The sequence below is a fragment of the Meles meles genome, chromosome 3 (assembly GCF_922984935.1).
Source record: "Meles meles chromosome 3, mMelMel3.1 paternal haplotype, whole genome shotgun sequence".
In the NCBI taxonomy this organism is placed as follows: domain Eukaryota; kingdom Metazoa; phylum Chordata; class Mammalia; order Carnivora; family Mustelidae; genus Meles; species Meles meles.
In genome coordinates this window covers 113,679,642-113,702,418 of record NC_060068.1, presented here as the reverse complement: position 1 = coordinate 113,702,418, position 22,777 = coordinate 113,679,642, and the positions used below count along the sequence as shown (strand labels likewise).

General features: G+C 39.5%; 1 protein-coding gene across 7 annotated transcripts in view; it reads left to right on the top strand.

Moving 5' to 3' along the window:
• Window positions 1-22,777, top strand: part of CDC42SE2 (CDC42 small effector 2) — a 121,118-nt gene that overhangs the window by 74,818 nt on the left and 23,523 nt on the right. For all 7 annotated transcript variants that reach the window (XM_045999929.1, XM_045999930.1, XM_045999934.1 and 4 more), the window contains one exon: window positions 2,777-3,120. In XM_045999929.1, the coding sequence (XP_045855885.1) occupies window positions 3,067-3,120 (54 nt within the window). In that variant the 5' untranslated portion in view covers window positions 2,777-3,066. The remainder of the gene's footprint in view (window positions 1-2,776; window positions 3,121-22,777) is intronic.

Below are 22,777 nucleotides of genomic sequence, written 5' to 3'. Positions count from 1 at the left end.
CAGCATAGTAATTCGGCAATTATATACATTATGAAATGCTCATCAAGAGAGAAATGTAGTTACAGTGTTTCACCACCATTGTTATTACCGTGAGAAATGTAGTTACAGTGTTTCACCACCATGTTATTACCGTATTATTGACCGTATTCCCTATGTTGTGCTTTTTTCATCTTCATGACTTATTAATTTTACAGTTGGCACAATGACTTCTTAATGCTTGAGGTCTTTGATCAGGGTGGAATTAAACTTCTTCAGTGCAACACTAAAATAATGTTCCTGTTACTGTGAATTTTACCCTTTCCTATTAGATTCTTCCTAAGAAGGAAGTAAGTGAAACCTAATGTTCTCTTGAGCTTCTGAACCTTCACAGTATTTACCTAGTTCAGTGGACAAAGTCAGTTACAACATTGCCACTTCTTTGTTTTGGAAGTTTGGGTGAGATGAGGAATATTCATCCCTGTTAAAAATAAATTTTCCAGGTTCTCAATTTTAACTATGGCAAGAATGTAAATTTTCTTCCTTCTGATCTTCCTTCTTGAACATAGGGTTGTCTTTTTTTTTTTTAAGATTTTATTTATTTATTTGACAGAGAGAGATCGCAAGTAGGCAGAGAGAGAGAGGAGGAAGCAGGCTCCCTGCTGAGCAGAGAGCCCAATGTGGGGCTCGATCCCAGGACCCTGGGATCATGACCTGAGCTGAAGGCAAAGGCTTTAACCCACTGAGCCACCCAGGTGCCCCAATAGGGTTAAGTCTTAACCTGTCATTTTCCTGTAGTATGTTAGGGCACTTGTCCACTGGGCTCTGTAGAATCAGAGTCCCACATTTGTGACATTAAACATATATGCTTTTATGTTATTGAAGATTTTCATCCATACAAATACAAAAATGACTGCCACTTATGTATTACCACGTTTCCAGTCATGGCTTTGGAGAACACAAAAGGAAAGAATGTTATTTAGCCTAGTGTTCAGGGTCTGTGATCGTGTAATGTAGCTAGCTGTCTTTTACTGATTTATAGTTGGCATAGCTTATAAATGTATGGTCTCTTTTTCAGAGATTTGTAAATATGTTGTATCTCTTTGATGACTTGGGACAAAAATGTTAATACCTCTTTGAGTAATCTGGTTAATGTATCTTTGGTCTTTGATCTTTTCCATTCCAGCATGGCTTTTTTCTTCCTCTATCTACCACCCTACCATGTCTTTCCTGGGAAATATTTCCTACATTTGTTGACTCTGCTTCTTTCCCTTCACTCACGTCTCAACTCACTCAATCTGATTTCTGCCTACACTACTTCAGTGAAACTGATGTAGCCAGGGCCACCTATTTTCTTCTACCCATTCTGATGGACATTTTTCTGTCTTTGCTATTTCCTTAGCAGTTAATACTATTAGCAACTTCCTCCTTGAAGAGGCTCCAGTGACAACACATTAACTGGTTTTCCTCCCCTCTCTCTCTTTGTGGTAATACCCAAATATTCTTGGTGGACTTTTTTCCCTCTACCCATAGTTAAATGATTCTGTTACTTAGAGTTCTCTATTAGGCCCTCTTTGCTTTTCGTGATTCAGCCTTCTTTAGAAATTAGGATGCAACAGTGTTTGGATGGCTCAGTCAGTTGAGTGTTGGTGAGCTTGGGTTCTCTCTCCTTCTCCCTCTGCCCCTCTCTTCTCTCCCCCGTTTTTTCTCTCTCTAAAATAAATAAATCTTAAAAAGGAAAGGAACTTAGGATTCATGTCTTAACTTACGATCTGCTGGTAATTCCAGCAGAATTTCATTGGCTTCAGAACTGTACATCCAGAGGTCTAGTGGACATCTTTACCTGGTGATTGTACTAGCTGCAGGTAATAGAAATCCACTTCAGTGTAGCTTCAGGATTAGGAGAGAGAAACACAGCCTTCCAAAACCGAAGCCCAGGCTCATAGGTCAAACTGGTCTTAGGGATGAGTGGAAGTAGAGGTTCATGTCCTCTAGAATTGCTCCCCTCTCTTGTCTGTGCTTGTCAGCATTATTATCTCAGAACAATCATCTACATGATGTTTGGAATTTACTGGGCTAAGGCCTTTCTTAAAGTCAACAGCTTTGGCGTCACGAAGAAAGCATAGGTTCACTCTTTGCCCAGCTCCACATAGAAAATTGCCTGACATGATTCTGAATGACTCAGCTTGGTTGGGCTACCAGTGGGATATAAACTGTTTTTATTGACACTGATTCTGGTGATGGTGGTGGCAGGAATCTAATGTCTTAATTCACAAAATGAAGCCAAAATTAGACTCTGTCCATCTTTCATGTTCAATTTCAACTTCATTGGAGAGGCTGCTACTTTTGTTTATGGTCATTGATGAGTTAAATAGCTACTTAATTATCTAAGAGGAGTTGATTGCTCTACCAGTTACTTTCTGGGTTATCTTTGAGAACAGAAGTTCAGGTGAAGAAACCTGTATGAAAATGAAAATTCTCTTGGAATATCAGACTTTTCTATGTCTATCATGGTGTTCTAGTTAGTGATTTAAAAAAATAAAGTTACTAGAATAATTGAGAATTTTATAGTCATAAAATAGGTTGCTCTGTGAAGTCAAGGACTTCTTATTTCACTGCTATATTCCTAATACCTGACACTCAAGAGTATTCAGAAAATTTTGTTGGATATCAGTTTATTAAAAATTTTTTTTTCAATGCTTTTTGGGGAAATATTTTTAATTTTGTCACAGAGTTAAAAAATAAAAGCATCTAAGGATAAGTAAAGTACTTATTTTCTTCTATTTTTCCTTCTTTTTAGACTACCTGTTAGACGTCCTGCGTCAAGACAACAATTTTTGTACCTTCCTGGTGGTTGAGAAGCGAATCTCTGTAGAACAAGAAGGAGAGAAAGGAAAACAGATTGACTTTCTTCATTAAATTGACTGTATAAGATACTTGACTTCCAGGAACAAGAACACAGAGAAGTAATAAAATTATTTTTTTTGGCATCATTGGACATTCAGCATATCAAGGAGCTTGCTTTGTGAAGTTTCCTGAGCCAAGATTTGAAAACTTCATTAGTGCTCATTTATACCGTGGACTATAAGCATGAGTGAATTCTGGTTGTGTTTCAACTGCTGTATTGCAGAACAGCCTCAGCCTGTAAGTATGAAGTAATATGTGTACAGATTGGGTGGGGTGCTTATTAAATGTACCACTGGTTCTCAAGCTGGGAGTTGGGACCCTGGTGGTAATTGCAGGGCAGATCCAGGAAGTGTCAGAAAGTAGTTCATGGAACTCTGAACATCTGGTTAAGAAAGGAGAGAGAAAAAACTTTGAGTAAATACTGTGTGTCAAGAGCTGTGCTAGACATTATACATGACCGAGGAGATTGTCTCCTCTACCAAGTAGACGGCTTCTAGAGGAACAGTGAGAGGTTGACACCCCAGCTTGAAGTAAAACAGTGGAGTCAGCCTTGAAAGTCATGGGGTAAAAGATGTGGCAGCCAGATTGTTCACCTCGTTCTTGACCTACCACTTCTTTTTCCTCTCAGCTACCATCCGAGGAAGATACCATTACTCTTATTCAACTGGAATAGACAGTTTTTGCTCAAAGTTCTATAGATAGTAATGGGTCTTAGGTGAATTTTTAGTGCATGCCCCGCTTTTGTGCCTTCTAACCTGTGTACTCATATTGTTGTTGCCAAATCTTGTCCTCCAACTCTAAATTTCTGTTCATCTTTTAAGATGCCTAGATTGAATGTCACCTCTGTCAGATCTTCAGCTTTTTCCTGACTTAGCCATCACCTCGTGTATTCCCACTGGCTCCTTACTTTATTTTTCTATTATAGCCTAGAACTTCTTTACGGTAAATAACTGTTCTACAATTTTTCCACCACATTTTTAGTTCTTTGGGGGTCCTGACCATATTTACTTTGTATTTTCAGGAGCAAATCTGTTATCTTGGAGCATGTAGCTTTACATGCCAGTTGGTTAGCTGGCTGGCTGGCTGAATAAGTGAATTTATATTGTTTCATTTACATTCGTAAGAACATAAATGGAAGAATGAGGTGTAATCTTGACGTCTCCTCAAATATTTTTAGAGCCTGTTCCTCGGCATATGCAGTCACTTTCTAATTTTCCTCAGGTATGCAGTGTTTTTTTTTTTTTTTAAAGATTTTATTTATTTATTTGACAGAGAGAAATCACAAGTAGGCAGAGAGGTAGGCAGAGAGAGTGAGAAGGAAGCAGGCTCCCTGCCAAGCAGAGAGCCCGATGCGGGACTCGATCCCAGGATCCCGAGATCATGACCTGAGCCGAAGGCAGCAGCTTAAACCACTGAGCCACCCAGGCGCCCTATGCAGTGTTTTTTGAACATCCTAGTCTTTCATGTCTGGCTCCCAAAGGGGGAAAAAGTGAAAAATGTAGGTGCTTGGAGGGAGAGGAGAACGGATGCTGGCTTTTAAGTCCCCTACAAGTGATTAACTAGAGGGGGAGGTGCAAAGGCTGCCCCTCTTTGCTCCTTCATGATGAAATGCACAGGTAATTGAAGGAGAGGTTCATTTTTGCCCATCCTGGTTCTACAAGATGTGCGTTAAGCCGCTCTAGGAAACAGCTAGGAGTGGGTGGGGATGTGTAGCTGCTACTGTAGTAAGAGCTGAAATCGACTGAAATTAAATGTAGTTTAATTTCCAGGTCTTCCCTTGGAGACTGCAAGCCTTGAACAGACTCCAGAGTTCTAAAATAGTTGTATCAGACAGATTCTGCCAATGCATCTGTTGCAGAATCCTTGTGGTACTCACTCTGCCATTTGCCCTTTTACAACTTTTATAATTTGTTTTTCACATTTGGCTCTTTGGCCCATGGAATAGGGAAGATTGTTCTATGTGGTGTGAGGCAGGGGTCTATTCGTTCATGCTAATCAGCTACCTAAAGACAGTTTATTAAATAGTCTTCTTATGAGTGTTTCTTATGAGTGTTCTTATGAGTGTTTTCGAATGTCACTTTTGCTAAAAACCATGTTTTCATATATTGAAGGGTCCATTCCTGAAGTCTTTTATTTTTTTTTGGTACGTGTGTTTACACCTGTGCCACTACCATACTGTTTTAACTGCTGTAGTTACTAAGTAAATTTTTGCTGTATCATAAAGGAAATCTCTTCCATGGATCTTTTTCAACAGTATTGGTAATGTCTTGTGAGCTGGCTTGTTGTTCTGTGGTTCCTTATCAGGTCTTTCTCTATCTTTTTTCTCTATATGAAGTATTTTGTAATGCGTATTTTTAATCCTGTAGGTGCTTACTTTACAACTGTGTTATATGTAGGTATAAATGAGTGAGATCTGATGTCTTCAAAATTCTGAACCATCCCTTTGAGAAACATGGCATATGTTTGGGTCCTAGGATTGAGCCTGGCTTCAGGCTCTCTGCTCAGTGGGGAGCCTGCTTCCCTTCCTCTCTCTCTGCCTGTCGATTTGCCTACTTGTGATCTCTGTCTGTCAAATAAAAAAAATATTTAAAAACAAAACAAAGCATATATATATATATGTTTTATATAGTCCCTTTCTATTCTTTCAGTAAAGCTTAAATATTTTATTTATTTGACAGAGAGAAATCACAAGTAGGCAGAGAGGCAAGCAGAGAGAGAGGAGGAAGCAGGCTCCCTGCGGAGCAGAGAGCCCGATGTGGGGCTCGATCCCAGGACCCTGGGATCATGACCTGAGCCGAAGGCAGAGGCTTTAACCCACTGAGCCACCCAGGTGCCCCCAATTGTGCACATTTCTTACTAGATTTGTTCTAAGTATTTTGGGGTTTTTTCTTACTGTTGTAAATCATATTTTGTTCTTTAATTACATTTTCTAAGAGAATTTTTTTTTTTTTTTTTTATTTGACAGAGATCACAAGTAGGCAGAGAGGCAAGCAGAGAGAGAGAGGGGGAAGCAGGCTCCCCGCCGAGCAGAGAGCCCGATGTGGGGCTCAATCCCAGGACCCTGAGATCATGACCTGAGCTGAAGGCAGAGGCTTAATCCACTGAGCCACCCAGGCGCCCCCATTTTCTAAGAGAATTTTAATAGTGTATAGGAAATGAGCAATATTTATCCACTAATTTTCTTAACCATACATCTTACTGAATAGTTTATATTTTCAAAATACCTTTGTTTGGTATGATGACAGGTTCTTTTTTTTTTTTTTTTAGTCTTTTTCCTCATGAGTGAATGTCTTATCCTGGTGTCTTATTGCATTAACTGAGGTCTCCAGCTTAATGTTGAGTAATGCCAGTGATGTGTGGGAAGGGGAGAAAGGAAATGGGACAGATTCTAAATAAAGCATAATATGGGTATATATTAGCGAATATATGTTTACCTGTACATTTAAGTTATTGTGTATAATTTGTTTTCCATGATACTACCAAGGATTTAATTTTCAACAGTTTTTAAATTAAGGAATTTTAAAAATCTGTTGACATATTGTTTCAGTATGCCTTGTAAAATTTTGTTGAAAGTCAGACATAGGGTAACACTGAGTAAAGGAACTAAGGTAAACATGAGGTTTTAGCATGAGGTTTTATCTGTCTTAGTGTTGAGCTGTGATTACTGAAGCTATAGATGTCAGGATAAAATTTCCCCTGGTGTCCTTGTTGTTGTGCCTTGTTTTCTTTGGATTTGCTTGGAGACTTCTTAAAAAAAGGTCTGAGCTGTCTCCTTTCAGTTCTGTCCTTTTACTGTGAAACCTTATTGATGTGTTGATAAGGCGTGGGGGAAGGGGAAGCATTTTGTGCTGTTGTGGTTAGGTTTCAATTTTTTTAGTGAGTCTTTGCCCCTGGGCTGTTACTCAAGGAAGTGCTTTTTAGTGTTTTGTTTTGAACTCCCTGGCTGAAGCAAAAACCTTAGAAGGGACTGGAATTTGGTATTTCTCTTTCTCTGTATGGAAGGCTAAATTGCGGGGGGTGGGGTGGGAGTTTGGTATATGTGCTGCCGAAGCGAGCACGGGGTGGGAGTTTGGGATTGAATAAGTCCCTTCCCAAGAGTTGGTTAGTTCATGGTAAAACTCCAGCCCATTAGCTCTGGTAAAAGAGTGTGTCTTGAGGATTGGCTTTTGTTTTGTTTTGTTCTGTTTTTTAAAGATTTTATTTACTTGTCAAAGAGAGAGCGCCTGCACTTGTGCACAAGCAAGGGGAGTGGAAGAGGGAGAAGTAGGTGCCCCACCCGGCGGGGAGCCTGATCTGGAACTGGATTCCAGGACCCTGGGTCCTGGAATCATGACCTGAGCTGAAGGCAGATACTTAATTGACTGAGCCACCCACAGTGTACCAAGGGTTGCTTTGTTAAGAACAGAATGGCCTGCCTTACTGAGAAATATCTGTATTTCCTTTTTCTTTGCTGAAGCACAAGGAGATGTTTCTCTCATCTTCACTTGAGAATAGGGTGAAGTTCCTGGAGGTAAACCTAAGAGTGCCTCTGTGCCAGCACCCCCCCCCGGGGGGGGGGGCTTTTAACCCTCAAATTCATATACATTCATATACATTCCTCTTCCACTAATTCATCAGATACAGTTTATATTTTCCTGCACTGGTCCTGGATACCTGGAAGTTTCTCATCTTGAGTTTCTGCTCCCATAATTTGTGATTTGTGATTTGTGTGGAAGCAGGGATTCTCTCTGTGATCTAGGTTCTCTAATGGATCTGAGAAGAGTTGGTGGTTTTTAGTTAGTTCAACATTTTTCTTGTGTGTGGATGGGAGTGAAACCTTACAAACTCTTTATGTGCCACACCAGAAACCAGTATTTTGTATTTTTTTTTTAAGATTTATTTATGTATTTTAGAGAGAGTGAGAGCACAGGGGAGAGCGTGTGTGGGAGTAGGGGGACAAGAGGGAAAGGGAGAACCCCAGGCAGACTCTGCATGAGCACGGAGTGCAGTGTGGGGCTGGATCTTACAATCCTGAGATCATTACTGAGCCAAAACTAAGAGTTGGATGTTCAACTGACTGAGCCACCCAGGCGCCCCAGTATTGCGTTATTTTTTAAGATTGATTTTTTTCACTTTGTGTTTTTCCACTGTTTGGGTATTCTTATTTTTTAAAAAGATTATTTATTTATTTATTTGACAGAGACACAGTGAGAGGGGAACACAAGCAGAAGGAGTGGGAGAAGAAGCAGGCTTTCTGCCAAGCAGGGGGCCTGATGTGGGGCTCAATCCCAGGACCCTGGGATCATGACCTGAGCCTAAAGCAGCTGCTTAACAACTGAGCCACCCAGGTGCCCCATTGTTTGGGTATTTTTAATAAAGTAAATTATGATGAATACTCATGGTACATCAGGAAATAAAAAGGAGTTCCATAAGTTTTTCTTTATAATTTACTGTTATCACTCAAAACTGACATTTTATAGTCATTAATTCCTAAAGACAATGTAATAATAATTTTCAGAGCTCACATTCTACTGTCAAACTTTCCACTGGCGTTATAATTAAAATGTCAACTCAAAAAAGATTGATTTTTTTCATGACTAGTATTTGTAATGTGTATAATAAAGTGAGTCCTGTTGCAGTATGTGATGTAGGTATAGTCATTAGTAGCTAAAATAGGAAAATACAGATTAGGAGTGCAAACACCAGGAACAGAAGGCCTTGGAATTACAAATGTGAGACTTTAGAAATACATTTTCTGCTACACTAAGGATTTATAGCTTGAGTTTTTTGCATACATATAATGTGTCAGTACTGTGTTATTGTTGAATAATACCTATTTGTGTGAAATACTCCATAAGTGTTCCATGGGCATGTGATTTTTTATTCTTTTTGGCCTGCTGAGAAAAATAACACAAAACTTAACAGGGCCATGTGGTTATTATAGTACAAGAATAATAGCTTATTGGCATCAGAAAAACATTTAAAGGATGCACTAATAATTTTACATATGTTTATAGTTTACAAAAACATCCTTGCAGTTCTATAAGACAGTATCAAGAGTGCCTTTTTTGAAAGCTGCTTGGTCATCTCTGAAGTTTCCTAAAGTATTTACTGAAATGAAATGTTGAATGCCAACTCTCCCACTCGTTCTTTGCCACCCCCTACTCTTGCACATTCCATGTGTAAAAAAGAAACAACCCAATATGGGAAGAAAACAGAATGCATTTTTCTGTGAAGTGGCATAAGAATCATACTTTTTCTTCCTACTCATTCAGTTTAGCACAGCAGAGTACAGAGTATAATAGAGTCCCAGTTTTTTGAGTCTTGGCAATCCAAACTTTTCAAGTTAACTGTATTTTATAAATGCTGTAGTCGCTGTTGCTAATTATTGCTAAAGTTAGAAATTTAAAAGTGGGTGGTTGCTGCCTTGCGATTTAATTTTTTTTAAAAATGAAAAAATAGGCAGCTCTTTATAGGTTTATAGTGATTATTTACCTTTTTGATTCTTTACCTTTCTGATAACCTTTTGATTTCCCTTTCTTATACCTTTCAACTTTTTACCTTTTTACTTATTGTTGCGTGTTGGAGTAGTGGTGGACTTTTATTAAAGTATAATTGGCATACCAAAAACTGCAAATAATTCATGTATACAATCTAATGAATTTGGGCATATGTACACACTTGTGTTACCATCACCACAATTAAGGTAAACTTCTAAGGTATCCTCAAAAGCAATGAATATTAATTACAACCTTCCCCCACTTTTCATTTCATTTTATGATATTTTGTAATGCTGTTTGTCTCTGAAATGTGTTACTTTACTTAGACATACACACACAGTCATCATATGTTCGTGCATATGCGAATGCTCCAGGATTTCGTCAGTGAGCTGGGTACTGAGGAAATAACGAGTAAAGCAGACATTGTTTCTGCCATCATGGCTCTCATTCTAGTGAAGGAGAAACTTAGTGAATGAATAAGTGTATGTGATGTCAAGTGATGATAAATGCTCTTTGGAAAAGGAAAGCAGGGAATGAAGATCGAGAAGGAGAAATAGGGGTATTACGTTTGTACAGAGAAGACCTCTGTGGTGAAGTGTTATTTAAGCAAGGATGTAAGGGAATAAGGCACATGATATTCTAGTCAGACTAGAGAGTGCAGTGCAAGGACTCTGCACGTGTGGAGTGTGTGTGTGTGTATAGCATCAGAAAAGGCCAAGTTGGCTGTAAGCACAGGGGATGGTGCTTGGAGATGAGTTCACAGAAGTTGCTAAGGGCCTATTCACATGTGGTCTTTCAGGCCATGAAAAGACTTTATGGTATCTGTTCTTTATGAAATGGGAAATCATTGAATGGTTTTGAGCAAAAATATCAAGTAGAACATACTCTTTTTTTTTAAAAGATTTTATTTATTTATTTGACAGAGAGATCATAAGTAGGCAGAGAGGCAGGCAGAAAGTGGGGCGGGAAGCAGGCTCCCTGCTGAGCAGAGTGCCCAATGCAGGGCTCGATTCCAGGACCCTGAGATCACGACCTGAGCTGAAGGCAGAGGCCTTACCCACTGAGCCATCCAGGCGCCCCAGAACATACTCTTTTTCTAGTGGTTTGAATGTTCCTGTAAGCCCAGACTGAGAGTGAGCCCTTACTGACTATACTGTCACACTCTGGGCTAGTGAGTTACTCCCTTATTGCACACTCAGCCGGCAATTCTTGATCAGCCTATAGAGTGTTCTGCAATAAGGCTGTTTATTCCCTCCATAGCTTTTCTTTCTGCCATTTTTGTTGTTATTGTTGTTCTGATACAGTTTTAACCTGTAGTTGTATGTTTGTATGTGTGTGATGACGCTGGACAGACCACACCAAAACTAAGAACATTGTGCTCGGTGTTCTCAAGTTCTTGAGGTTTCTTCAAGGGAAATGGTTGAGGAGGATGGCATGTGTCACTAGATGTTTAGGAATTGAAAGAAGACCATAGACATCCTGACGAGCATCAAAGCTGTGACTGCAGCCTGAGAGGAGAACTAACAATTCTGTGGAAGGCTTTAGAGGAAGCTAGCTAAGGGCGCTGTATGATTTCAGGTGCTTTATGTAAAGTCGAGGAGCACTTACTCAAGTGTGGTGCTTCTCCAGAGGTACTGTATTCTGTGACCTCAGGTGGTATGTTCATTTAGAACGAAGTTCGTCTTTTTATGAAGCACAGTCTGTATGCCACATATGCAGTGTATGGTAAAAGAGTTCTCTTCATTCCTTTTTCTGAAAACAAAAATGTACATGCTTCTGATTTAAGTACATTTAAAATCTGTTATATAATCACAGGAATCTTAAAACACTTAATAATGAATTACTTAATAAAAAGGCAATTATCCTTATCTGTTGAGATATGAAAAATATCCCTACTTTTTAGAAAGGTATTGCAGGGGCGCCTGGGTGGCTCAGTGGGTTAAAGCCTCTGCCTTCGGCTCAGGTCATGATCTCAGGGTCCTGGGATTGAGCCCTGCATCGGGCTCTCTGCTCAGCAGGGAGCCTGCTTCCTCCTCTCTCTCTGCCTGCTTCTCTGCCTACTTGTGATCTCCATCTCTCTAGTAAATAAATAAAATCTTAAAAAAAAAAAAAGTATTGCAGAGGACTGATTAAAATGTTTCCTGATGGGGTGCCTGGGTGGCTCAGTTGGTTGGGTGACTGCCTTCAGGTCAGGTCATGATCCTGGAGTCCCGGGATCGAGTCCTGCATCGGTCTTCTTGCTTGGCGGGGAGTCTGCTTCTCCCTCTGACTTCCCCTCTTATGCTCTCTCCCTCTCTCTGAAATAAATAAATAAAAAAAAAAAAAAAAAAAAAAAGTTTCCTGAGACTATTTTATGCCCTGTCTCAGGGGTGGCCGCCATGTTTCCTCAGAGTCAGCTGCTTTGGGGTGTGGTGGTTTGTATTCCCTGTGTACTTAATATCCTGAGGAGGAAGCTGAATTTGTGTATATGTGCTTAAAGACAAATTAGAAAGGCTCTTGACGTGAGGATAGAGTGGAGGGTTTTTGCCCTTAACCAATTAGGATGCCCTGGTAGTTAGTGTCCCTGGCAATTCATGTGGAGTTCAAGTTTGGAGATGAGTGGGAGAAGATAGTAGAAAGCCATTATTTTCAGAGGTTACAATGCTTTTATAAGTTTGTAAATGTTAAGTATTTTTGCTTATTGCTTTTCTTAAATTGATCTTTGTTTAGATTGGAGTTTTTTTAACTCTATTCCTCAGAGTCAGCAAGCTATTTCTTAGCAAGCCATTGATGATTGCTGCCATCTTTTGTTACTTAAAAAGGGGTAACAGTGGGACATGCAGGGGTGGCTCATTTGGTTAAGCTTCTGACTCTTGATTTTGGTTCAGGTCATGATTTCAGGGTCCTGGGATTGAGTCCCACATGGGCTCTCCTCCCTCTGGCCCTCCCCCTGCTGTGTGCTCTCTCTCTCTCTAATTAAATACATCTTTAAAAGGTGGGGGAGAACAACAGCAAAGGTAATAAGTATTAAATGTAGACGTAGGTTATGAATTCCATGCACCCATCTCTCAGCTTCAACAATTTCATTTCTTATGTGATCTTGTTTATCTTACTTGATCCACTTTTGCCTTTATTATTTTGTTAATTTATTTTTCAGTGTAACAGTATTCATTATTTTTGCACGACACCCAGTGCTCCATGCAACACGTGCCCTCCCTATTACCCACCACCTGGTTCCCCCAACCTCCCACCCCCGCCCCTTCAAAACCCCCACGTTGTTTCTCAGAGTCCATAGTCTCTTATGGTTCGCCTCCCCTTCCAATTTCCCTTAACTTCCTTCTCCTCTCCATCTCCCAATGTCCTCCATGTCATTTGTTATGCTCCACAAATAAGTGAAACCATATGATACTTGACTCTCTCTGCTTGACTTATTTCACTCAGAACAATCACCTCCAGTCTCGTCCATGTTGCTACAAAAGTTGGGTATTCATCCTTTTTTTTTTTTTTTAATAAACAGGTAATATATTTTTATCCCCAGGTACAGGTCTGTGAATCAACAGGTTTACACACTTCACAGCACTCATGATAGCACATACCCTCCCCAATGTCCATAACTCCCTCCCTCTCTCCCAACCCCACCTCCCCCCAGCAACCCCCAGTTTGTTTTGTGAGATTAAGAGTCATTTATGGTTTGTCTCCCTCCCAATCCCATCTTGTTTCATTTTCTTCTCCTATCCCGCTAACCTCCCATATTGCATCTCCACGTCCTCATATCAGGGAAATCATATGATAGTTGTCTTTCTCCGTGACTTATTTCACTAAGCATGATACCCTCTGGTTCCATCCACGTCGTCACAAATGGCAAGATTTCATTTCTTTTGATGGCTGCATAGTATTCCATTGTGTATATATACCACATTTTCTTTATCCATTCATCTGTTGATGGACATCTAGGTTCTTTCCATAATTTGGCTATTGTAGACATTGCTGCTATAAACATTCGGGTACACGTGCCCCTTCGGATCACTACGTTTGTATCTTTAGGGTAAATACCCAGTAGTGCAATTGCTGGGTCATAGGGTAGTTCTATTTTCAACATTTTGAGGAACCTCCATGCTGTTTTCCAGAGTGGTTGCACCAGCTTGCATTCCCACCAACAGTGTTGGAGGGTTCCCCTTTCTCTGTATCCTCGCCAGCATCTGTCATTTCCTGACTTGTTAATTTTAGCCATTCTGACTGGTGTGAGGTGATATCTCATTGTGGTTTTGATTTGTATTTCCCTGATGCCGAGTGATGTGGAGCACTTTTTCATGTGTCTGTTGGCCATCTGGATGTCTTCTTTGCAGAAATGTCTGTTCATGTCCTCTGCCCATTTCTTGATTGGATTGTTTGTTCTTTGGGTGTTGAGTTTGCTAAGTTCCTTATAGATTTTGGATACTAGCCCTTTATCTGATATGTCGTTTGCAAATATCTTCTCCCATTCTGTCAGTTGTCTTTTGGTTTTGTGAACTGTTTCCTTTGCTGTGCAAAAGCTTTTGATCTTGATGAAATCCCAATAGTTCATTTTTGCCCTTGCTTCCCTTGCCTTTGCCGATGTTCCTAGGAAGATGGTGCTGCGGCTGAGGTCGAAGAGGTTGCTGCCTGCGTTCTCCTCAAGGATTTTGATGGATTCCTTTCTCACATTGAGGTCCTTCATCCATTTGAGTCTATTTTCGTGTGTGGTGTAAGGAAGTGGTCCAATTTCATTTTTCTGCATGTGGCTGTCCAATTTTCCCACTACCATTTATTGAAGAGGCTGTCTTTTTTCCATTGGACATTCTTTCCTGCTTTGTGGAAGATTAGTTGTCCATAGAGTTGAGGGTCTATTTCTGGGCTCTCTATTCTCTTCCATTGATCTATGTGTCTGTTTTTGTGCCAGTACCATGCTGTCTTGATGATGACAGCTTTGTAATAGAGCTTGAAGTTCGGAATTGTGATGCCACCAACGTTGGCTTTCTTTTTCAATATTCCTTTGGCTATTCGAGGTCTTTTCTGGTTCCATATAAATTTTAGGATTATTTGTTCCATTTCTTTGAAAAAAAATGGATGGTATTTTGATAGGGATTGCATTAAATGTGTAGATTGCTTTAGGTAGCATAGACATTTTCACAATATTTATTCTTCCAATCCAGGAGCATGGAACATTTTTCCATTTCTTAGTGTCTTCCTTAATTTCTTTCATGAGTACTTTATAGTTTTCTGCATATAGATTCTTAGCCTCTTTGGTTAGGTTTATTCCTAGGTATCTTATAGTTTTGGGTGCAATTGTAAATGGGATTGACTCCTTAATTTCTCTTTCTTCTGTCTTGTTGTTGGTGTACAGAAATGCAACTGATTTCTGTGCATTGATGTTATATCCTGACACTTTACTGAATTCCTGTACAAGTTCTAGCAGTTTTGGGGTGGAGTCTTTTGGGTTTTCCACATAATAGTATCATATCATCTGCGAAGAGTGATAGCTTGACTTCTTCTTTGCCAATTTGGATGCCTTTAATTTCTTTTTGTTGTCTAATTGCTGAGGCTAGGACTTCTAGTACTATGTTGAATAGCAGTGGTGATAATGGACATTCCTGCAGTGTTCCTGACCTTAATGGAAAAGCTTTCAGTTTTTCTCCATTGAGAATGATATTTGCGGTGGGTTTTTCATAGATGGCTTTGATAATATTGAGGTATGTGCCCTCTATCCCTACACTTCGAAGGGTTTTGATCAGGAAGGGATGCTGTACTTTGTCAAATGCTTTTTCAGCATCTATTGAGAGTATCATATGGTTCTTGTTCTTTCTTTTATTAATGTGTTCTATCACATTGATTTGCGGATCTTGAACGAACCCTGCAGCCCTGGAATAAATCCCACTTGATCGTGGTGAATAATCCTTTTACTGTACTGTTGAATCCTATTGGCTAGTATTTTGGTGAGAATTTTTGCATCTGTGTTCATCAAGGATATTGGTCTTCTCTTTTTTGGTGGGATCCTTGTCTGGTTTTGGGATCAAGGTGATGCTGGCCTCATAAAATGAGTTTGGAAGTGTTCCTTCCATTTCTATTTTTTGGAACAGTTTCAGGAGAATAGGAATTATTTCTTCTTTAAATGTTTGGTAGAATTCCCCTGGGAAGCCGTCTGGCCCTGGGCTTTTGTTTGTCTGGAGATTTTTGATGACTGCTGTGTCCCACAGATTTTGAACCGTTGTGTTTTCATTATCATTTGTTTCCATGAATTTTTTCAATTCTTCTTTAATTTCCTGGTTGACCCATTCAGTCTTTAGAAGGATGCTGTGTAGTCTCCATGTATTTGGGTTCTTTCCAGCTTTCCTCTTGTGATTGAGTTCTAGCTTCAGAGCCTTGTGGTCTGAAAATATGCAAGGAATGATCCTAATCTTTTGATACCGGTTGAGACCTGATTTGTGACTCAGGATGTGATCTATTCTGGACAATGTTCCATGTGCACTAGAGAAGAATGTGTATTCTGTTGCTTTGGGATGAAATGTTCTGAATATATCTGTGATGTCCATCTGGTCCAGTGTGTCATTGAATGCCTTTATTTCCTTGTTGATCTTTTGCTTGGATGATCTGTCCATTTCAGTGAGGGGAGTGTTAAAGTCCCCTACTATTATTGTATTATTGTCAATTGTTTCTTTGATTTTGTTATTAATTGGTTTATATAGTTGGCTGCTCCCACGTTAGGGGCATAAATATTTAGAATGGTTAGATCTTCTTGTTGGACAGACCCTTTGAGTATGATATAGTGTCCTTCCTCATCTCTTATTATAGTCTTTGGCTTAAAATCTAATTGATCTGATATAAGGATGGCCACCCCAGCTTTCTTCTGATGCCCATTAACATGGTAAATTGTTTTCCACCCCTCACTTTAAATCTGGAGGTGTCTTCGCGTCTAAAATGAGTTTCTTGTAGGCAACATACTGATGGGTTTTGTTTTTTTATCCATTCTGATACCCTGTGTCTTTTGATTGGGGCATTTAGCCCATTAACATTCCGGGTAACTATTGAGAGATATGAATTTAGTGCCATTATTAGCCTGTAAGGTGACTATTACTGTATATTGTCTCTGTACCTTTCTGATCTACTACTTTTAGGCTCTCTCTTTGCTTAGAGGACCCCTTTCAATATTTCCTGTAGAGCTGGTTTGGTGTTTGCAAATTCTTTCAGTTTTTGTTTGTCCTGGAAGCTTTTTATCTCTCTTCCTATTTTCAATGATAGCCTATCTGGATAGAGTATTCTTGGCTGCATGTTTTTCTCGTTTAGTGCTCTGAATATATCATGCCAGCTCTTTCTGGCCTGCCAGGTCTCTGTGGATAAGTCTGCTGTCAATCTAATGTTTTTACCATTGTATGTTACAGACTTCTTTTCTCGTGCTGCTTTCAGGATTTTCTCTTTGTCACTAAGACTTGTCAATTTTAATATTAGGTGACGGGGTGTGGACCTATTCTTGTTGACTTTGAGGGGGGTTCTCTGCACCTCCTGGATTTTGATGCTTGTTCCCTTTGCCATATTAGGAAAATTCTCTCCAATAATTCTCTCCAATAGACCTTCTGCTCCCCTCTCTCTTCTTCTTCTGGAATCCCAATTATTCTAATGTTGTTTCGTCTCATGGTGTCACTTATCTCTCAAATTCTCCCCTTGTGGTCCAGTAGCTGTTTGTCCCTCTTTTGCTCGGCTTCTTTATTCTCTGTCATTTGGTCTTCTAGATCACTCATTCTTTCTTCTGCCTCATTTATCCTAGCAGTGAGAGCCTCCATTGTTTTTTTTAAAAGATTTTATTTATTTATTTGACAGAGATCACAAGTAGGCAGAGAGGCAGGCAGAGAGAGTGAGAGGGAAGCAGGCTCCCTGCCGAGCAGAGAGCCCAATGCAGGACTCGATCCCAGGACCCTGAGATCATGTCCTGAGCTGAAGGCAGTGGCTTAAACCACTGAGCCACCCAGGCGCCCCGAGAGCCTCCATTTTTGATTGCACCTCATTAATAGCTTTTTTGATTTCAACTTGGTTAGATTTTAGTTCTTTAATTTCTCCAGAAAGGGCTTTTATATCTCCAGCGAGGGCTTCTCTAATATCTTCTATGCCTTTTTCGAGCCGGGCTAGAATGTTCAGAATCGTCATTCTGAACTCTTGATCTGACATATTACCAATGTCTGTGTTGATTAGGTCCCTAGCCTTCGGTATTGCCTCTTGTTCTTTTGTTTGTGGTGATTTTTGCGCCTTATCATTTTGTCCAGATAAGAGGATATGAGGGATCAAATAAAATACTAAAAGGGTGGCAAAGACCCCAGAAAAATGCGCTGTAACCAAATCAGAAGAGACCCCAAATTGTGGTGGGGGGAGGGGAGGTAGGGGATAAAAAGAGGTTCGAAAAAAAAAAATTTAAAAAATAAAACAAAGAAAAAATATAAAAAAGAAAGAAAAAATATATATTTTAGATAAATTAGTCAAAAAACGTTAAAAAAGAAAAGGGTAAAAGTTTTAAAAAATTTAGCAGAAGAAGAAAAAGAAAGAAAAAAAATTGAATTAACCGCAAGACTAAAGAATCATGGGGAGAAAGCCATGAGTTCCGTGCTTTGCTTTCTCGTCCTTTGGAATTCCGCTGCTGTCTTAGGTATTGAACCTGTTTTCCTTGATAGAAGAACTTCGTCCTGGCTGGATATTTTGTTGATCTTCTGGGGGAGGGGCCTGTTGTAGTGACTCTCAAGTGTCTTTGCCCGAGGCGGGATTGCACCGCCCTTACCGTGGGCCGGACTAAGCAATCCGCTCGGGTTCGCTTTTGGGAGCTTCTGTTCCCTGAACACTTTCCGTAGAGTTCTGGAGGACGGGAATGAAAATGGCGGCCTCCTAGTCTCCGGCCCGGAGGAGCTGAGAGCCCAGGGTCCCATTCCTCAGTGCGCCCCCAGAGGACAGCGCCCAATCACTCCCGTATTCCCAGCCTCCAGCCACGCTTGGAGCTCACCCAGCCCGCGACCGGTTCAAGGTAACCCCGAGCTGAGAGTTCAGTCCTCGGCTCTGTCTCTGTAGCCGGCTTCTCCGTTCTAACACTGCGGGCTCTGCGACACTCCGACACCCCCAATCCTTCTGTGACCCTGCGGGACCTGGGGCCACGCTGACCCCGCGTGGGCTTCACCCCGGTTTAGCCTCTGGAGCAAAGTCCCTCAGTGGAACAGACTTTTAAAAGTCCTGATTTTGTGCTCCATTGCTCCGCCGCTTGTCGGGAGCTGGCCCCTCCCCCCGCGGTCTATCTTCCCGTCGTTTTAGATTCACTTCTCCGCCAGTCCTACCTTTCAGAAAGTGGTTGATTTTCTGTTTCTAGAATTGCTGTTCTTCTTCTCTTCGATCTCCCGTTGGATTTGTAGGTGTTTGCAATGTTTAGATAAGCTATAGAGCTGATCTCCTGCTACCTGATGTAGTCTTAGCCTCCTACTTCTCCGCCATCTTGACTCCTCCCCCTGCCTTTATTATTTTGAACACCACTACCAAGTATTACATAATTCTGTCCATAAGTATGTCAGTATTTATTCCTGTAAATGACTGTTAATATAACCACACTACTTTTACCCCAGAAAATTAATAATTTAAAAGTTTATTTTACATCTAAACATACAGTATAATAATTATGAAACAAAAATATTAGGAAGAAAATATTATCTAAATTAAGAAATGAGGCATTACATCTTAGAAGCTTCCTAATGTGCTTTCCAAATACACCCCTACTCCAACAGTTGGAGGCAACACTACCTTGGGTCTTAGAGTAATCACTTATATCTGTTTTATTATTTTACCATCTATGTATGTATCCCTAAACAGTGTAATTTAGTTTACCTGTTCTAACTTGAATGGGGTTCTTCTGGATGTAATTTTATGTTTTCTTCTTTAATTCAATATTAACTTTCTGAGATGGGTCCATGTTCATCCAAGTAACTAAATTTCATTTTTCTTGCAAATTTTCTTATATGACTACACCATAATATGTTTATCCACTATTATCCTTTTGAAAATCTGAGTTGTTAGCAGTAACCTTCTTGTGCCTTTCTGTGAGTGTGTTGTCTGGTGAATATGTGTTTGAGTTTCTTTAGGGTATATACGTAGGAGTGGAATCGGTGGCTTTGAAATCTAAGGGCAGTCATTTTTACCATGCCAGACCAAATTGTTTTTATTTGGTGTTGTCAGTTTACGTTTCCACCAGTATTTTGAGTGTCCCATTGTTCTGTATCCTCATGAGTATATGGTATTGACAGACTTTTACGTTTTTATCATTCCGGAAGAAAAGTAATGGCATCTCTTTGAAGTTTTAACTGTGGTTTGTTTTCTTGGATTTTAATGTAAGGGAGTGAAAAGTAACCTGACTTTTTTCGACTCTTCAGTTGGGAGCCTCAGGATTATACACAGATCAGAGATTTCTTAAAATAGAATTCCCCAATTCAGCTCTTGAAACTTTTGTTCATCAGCATATTCTACTTTTATTCTAGGATAAGATCACTTCTCTAAGTGTACAGAAAAGACACATTTAGATAGGGGTGTCTGGGTGGCTTAGTCGGTTAAGCGTCTGCCTTTGGCTCAGGTCACGATCCCAGGATTCTCAGATCCAGCTCTGAAGCAGGCTCCCTGCTCAGAAGAGAATCTGTCCCCCCAACCTCACATGTGCTCTCTTTCTGACTCACCTGCTCTCACTCTCAATCTCAAATGAATAAAATATTTTTTAAAAATGATACATTTAGACAAGTCTTTAAAATACTGCTAAAAGGAAAAGAAAGTCAGGAAGAATTTTTTGTATGAACCAGGAGGGGGAAAAATATATGTCAAATATATGTAAAGACAAATAATCCCCCCACCTTTTTTTCTTTATGCTAGTTAGGAACTCCATATCCTTATGTTCATAAAGTAAGTCTTCCTCATCTAGGAGGTCATGTTAGGTAATGTGAGCTTGTTTTAACTAGCTACTGATAGGAATACTGAAACATTTCTTAAAAGGTCTGTTGTTTGCAAACCAGCTGACCACATCTGGGATATTGTTAGGTTTATTTAGAAAACATGTCTTCAGTTGTAACTTGTGTCATTTGTGTAAGTAGTGTGAAAGTCTGTATCATTTCATTTATTTGAGAGAGAGCGTACTGGTGTGCTCATAAGCGGGAGGGAGGAGCTGAGGGAGAGGGAGAAGCAGACTCCCTGCAGAGCAGGAAGCCTGACTTGGGGCTTCATCCTAGGAAGCCAAGATCATGACCTGAGCCGAAGGGAGATGGTAAATTGACTGAGTCACCCAGGTAGCCCAAGGTGGTAAATTTTTAAAATGGCTAAAATAAAGGCCCTTCTAAAATAGCAGCATACATTTTGTTTTCTTTTATTGAATCTTAGGGTTTTTTAAACCCAGAAAACAGTAAGAATGAAGAAGAATAAGTCTTTATATGTCTAGAGTTAGTGTAGATCGGGTTCTGATTCTCACATTGTCTTGGTATTATATACAAACAGGAAAGAAAATAATAATACTGTTAAGGATTATAAATTTTATTATTTTAAAAATTTTAAAAAAATGAGTATACCAGGCAGGTAACAAACTACTCACTATTGTAGAAAAATGAAGTGTTTATACAAATCTTATGTACTGTATAATTAAGGAAAAATTAGAATTTAAATATTTTCTGGAACCTCATGCTGTAGTGGTATTGTAATAATTATCAGGGATAGATACTTACGTTTATAGTATACTGAACATTTTTAGAAGCACTTCTTAAGAATATGTTTATCACTGATGTAAACACATAGAAAAAAACCATTCTGTTTCTTATCCTTCTCTACTTTAAACTTATTTCTAGGCTCCTGGTTGGCTCAGTCAGTTAATTGTCTGCCTTCAGCTCAGGTCATGATCCTGGGGTCCTGGATTGAGCCCTGCGTTGGGCTTTCTGCTAGCGGCAAGGCTCCTTCTTTCTCTGCCTCTCTGCACTCTGAATCTATTTCTCTCTTTCACTCACTTTCTCTCAAGTAAATAAACAAAAATCTTTAAACAAAACTTGTTTGTAGTGGGTAGAAAATATTACAGATAAGGTTTACTAGCAGCAGATTGTAAGATCTTGGCTGTTATCTCCTTTAAGTCCCGAGTACACTGAAGGTGGTCCCTTAGTACCTTTGTACATAGTAAAAATTCTTCTGATTTTTTAGATAAGACATTTCTGGTACTTAATATTCCATTTGCTTTTGTACAATGAACTTTCTTTTAGTTCATCGAAAAGCTAATTTTCTGCTTAAATTCCTCCGTTTTAGAAGGTAAGGTGTTGGGGCGCCTGGGTGGCTCAGTGGATTAAGCCGCTGCCTTCGGCTCAGGTCATGATCTCAGGGTCCTGGGATCGAGCCCCACATCGGGCTCTCTGCTCGGCAGGGAGCCTGCTTCCTCCTCTCTCTCTGCCTGCCTCTCTGCCTACTTGTGATCTCTTTCTCTGTCAAATAAATAAATAAAATCTTAAAAAAAAAAAAAGGTAAGGTGTTAGTTGTTTTGTTTGTGATTTTTCTGTTTTTATTTGTGAACTGAAAATAATTTTTGTACACACATCTAGTCAAATGCTTTTTTGTGCTGACATGCGGATTTGCAAACTCTCTTAACTAGTAAAGTAAGTTGAGACTAATGAGTTAATCGTAGAGCCTTTGCATTTTAAGATTGGTTTACTTTTTAGTGTGTGTTTCCAACTTAAATCCAAATGGAAATGAATAATGTATTAGATATGAAATTGAATTATGAAAGTATGCAAACACACATCAGTAGTTTTAATAAGTTAAGATGAAGCCAGCAGTTTCAACATTTTAAAAGGCTCTCCTTACCATCAAATGTTAATTATTATCTACCATTTTTATAGACCTTCTTAGTTCAAATACTTTCATATATATTAACTTAATGATACACATATCTGTCATTTTCATTCCTTCTTTGGGTTTTTCCTTCTGTCCCTCTTTGTAGGTTTTGAATTTGGTTTTGTTACTGCAGTGTCTACTTGGGTAATTTCCTCACTGGGATCTTAACATACACAAGTACTTCTGCATGTACTCATATATGAATATGTTCAAAAGGCATTAAAATACTGTAAAAAGTATTAGCTGAGTGAGTTCTGTATATAGATTAAGTAAACAGAACTTTCTTTTCATTTAACACAGAAAAGCTATTACTAGGTACCATATTCTTGCCTACTTTAAGAACAGGTAAAATTAGTAAGGAACATAAGAGAAATTTGCTTTCGGTAGTAGTCAGCTATGGGAAATTGATCTCATTTTTAGGAACCCCAAAGTTAAGGGTCGTTATGAAAAAACAAATCCCCCCCCCTTCTTTTTCTTATGATACCTGGATTTCTGGGGGGTTTAGAGTTGTTCAGATAAGGGTTGAATTCCAGTGCCAATACTTACTTACTCTTTGACCT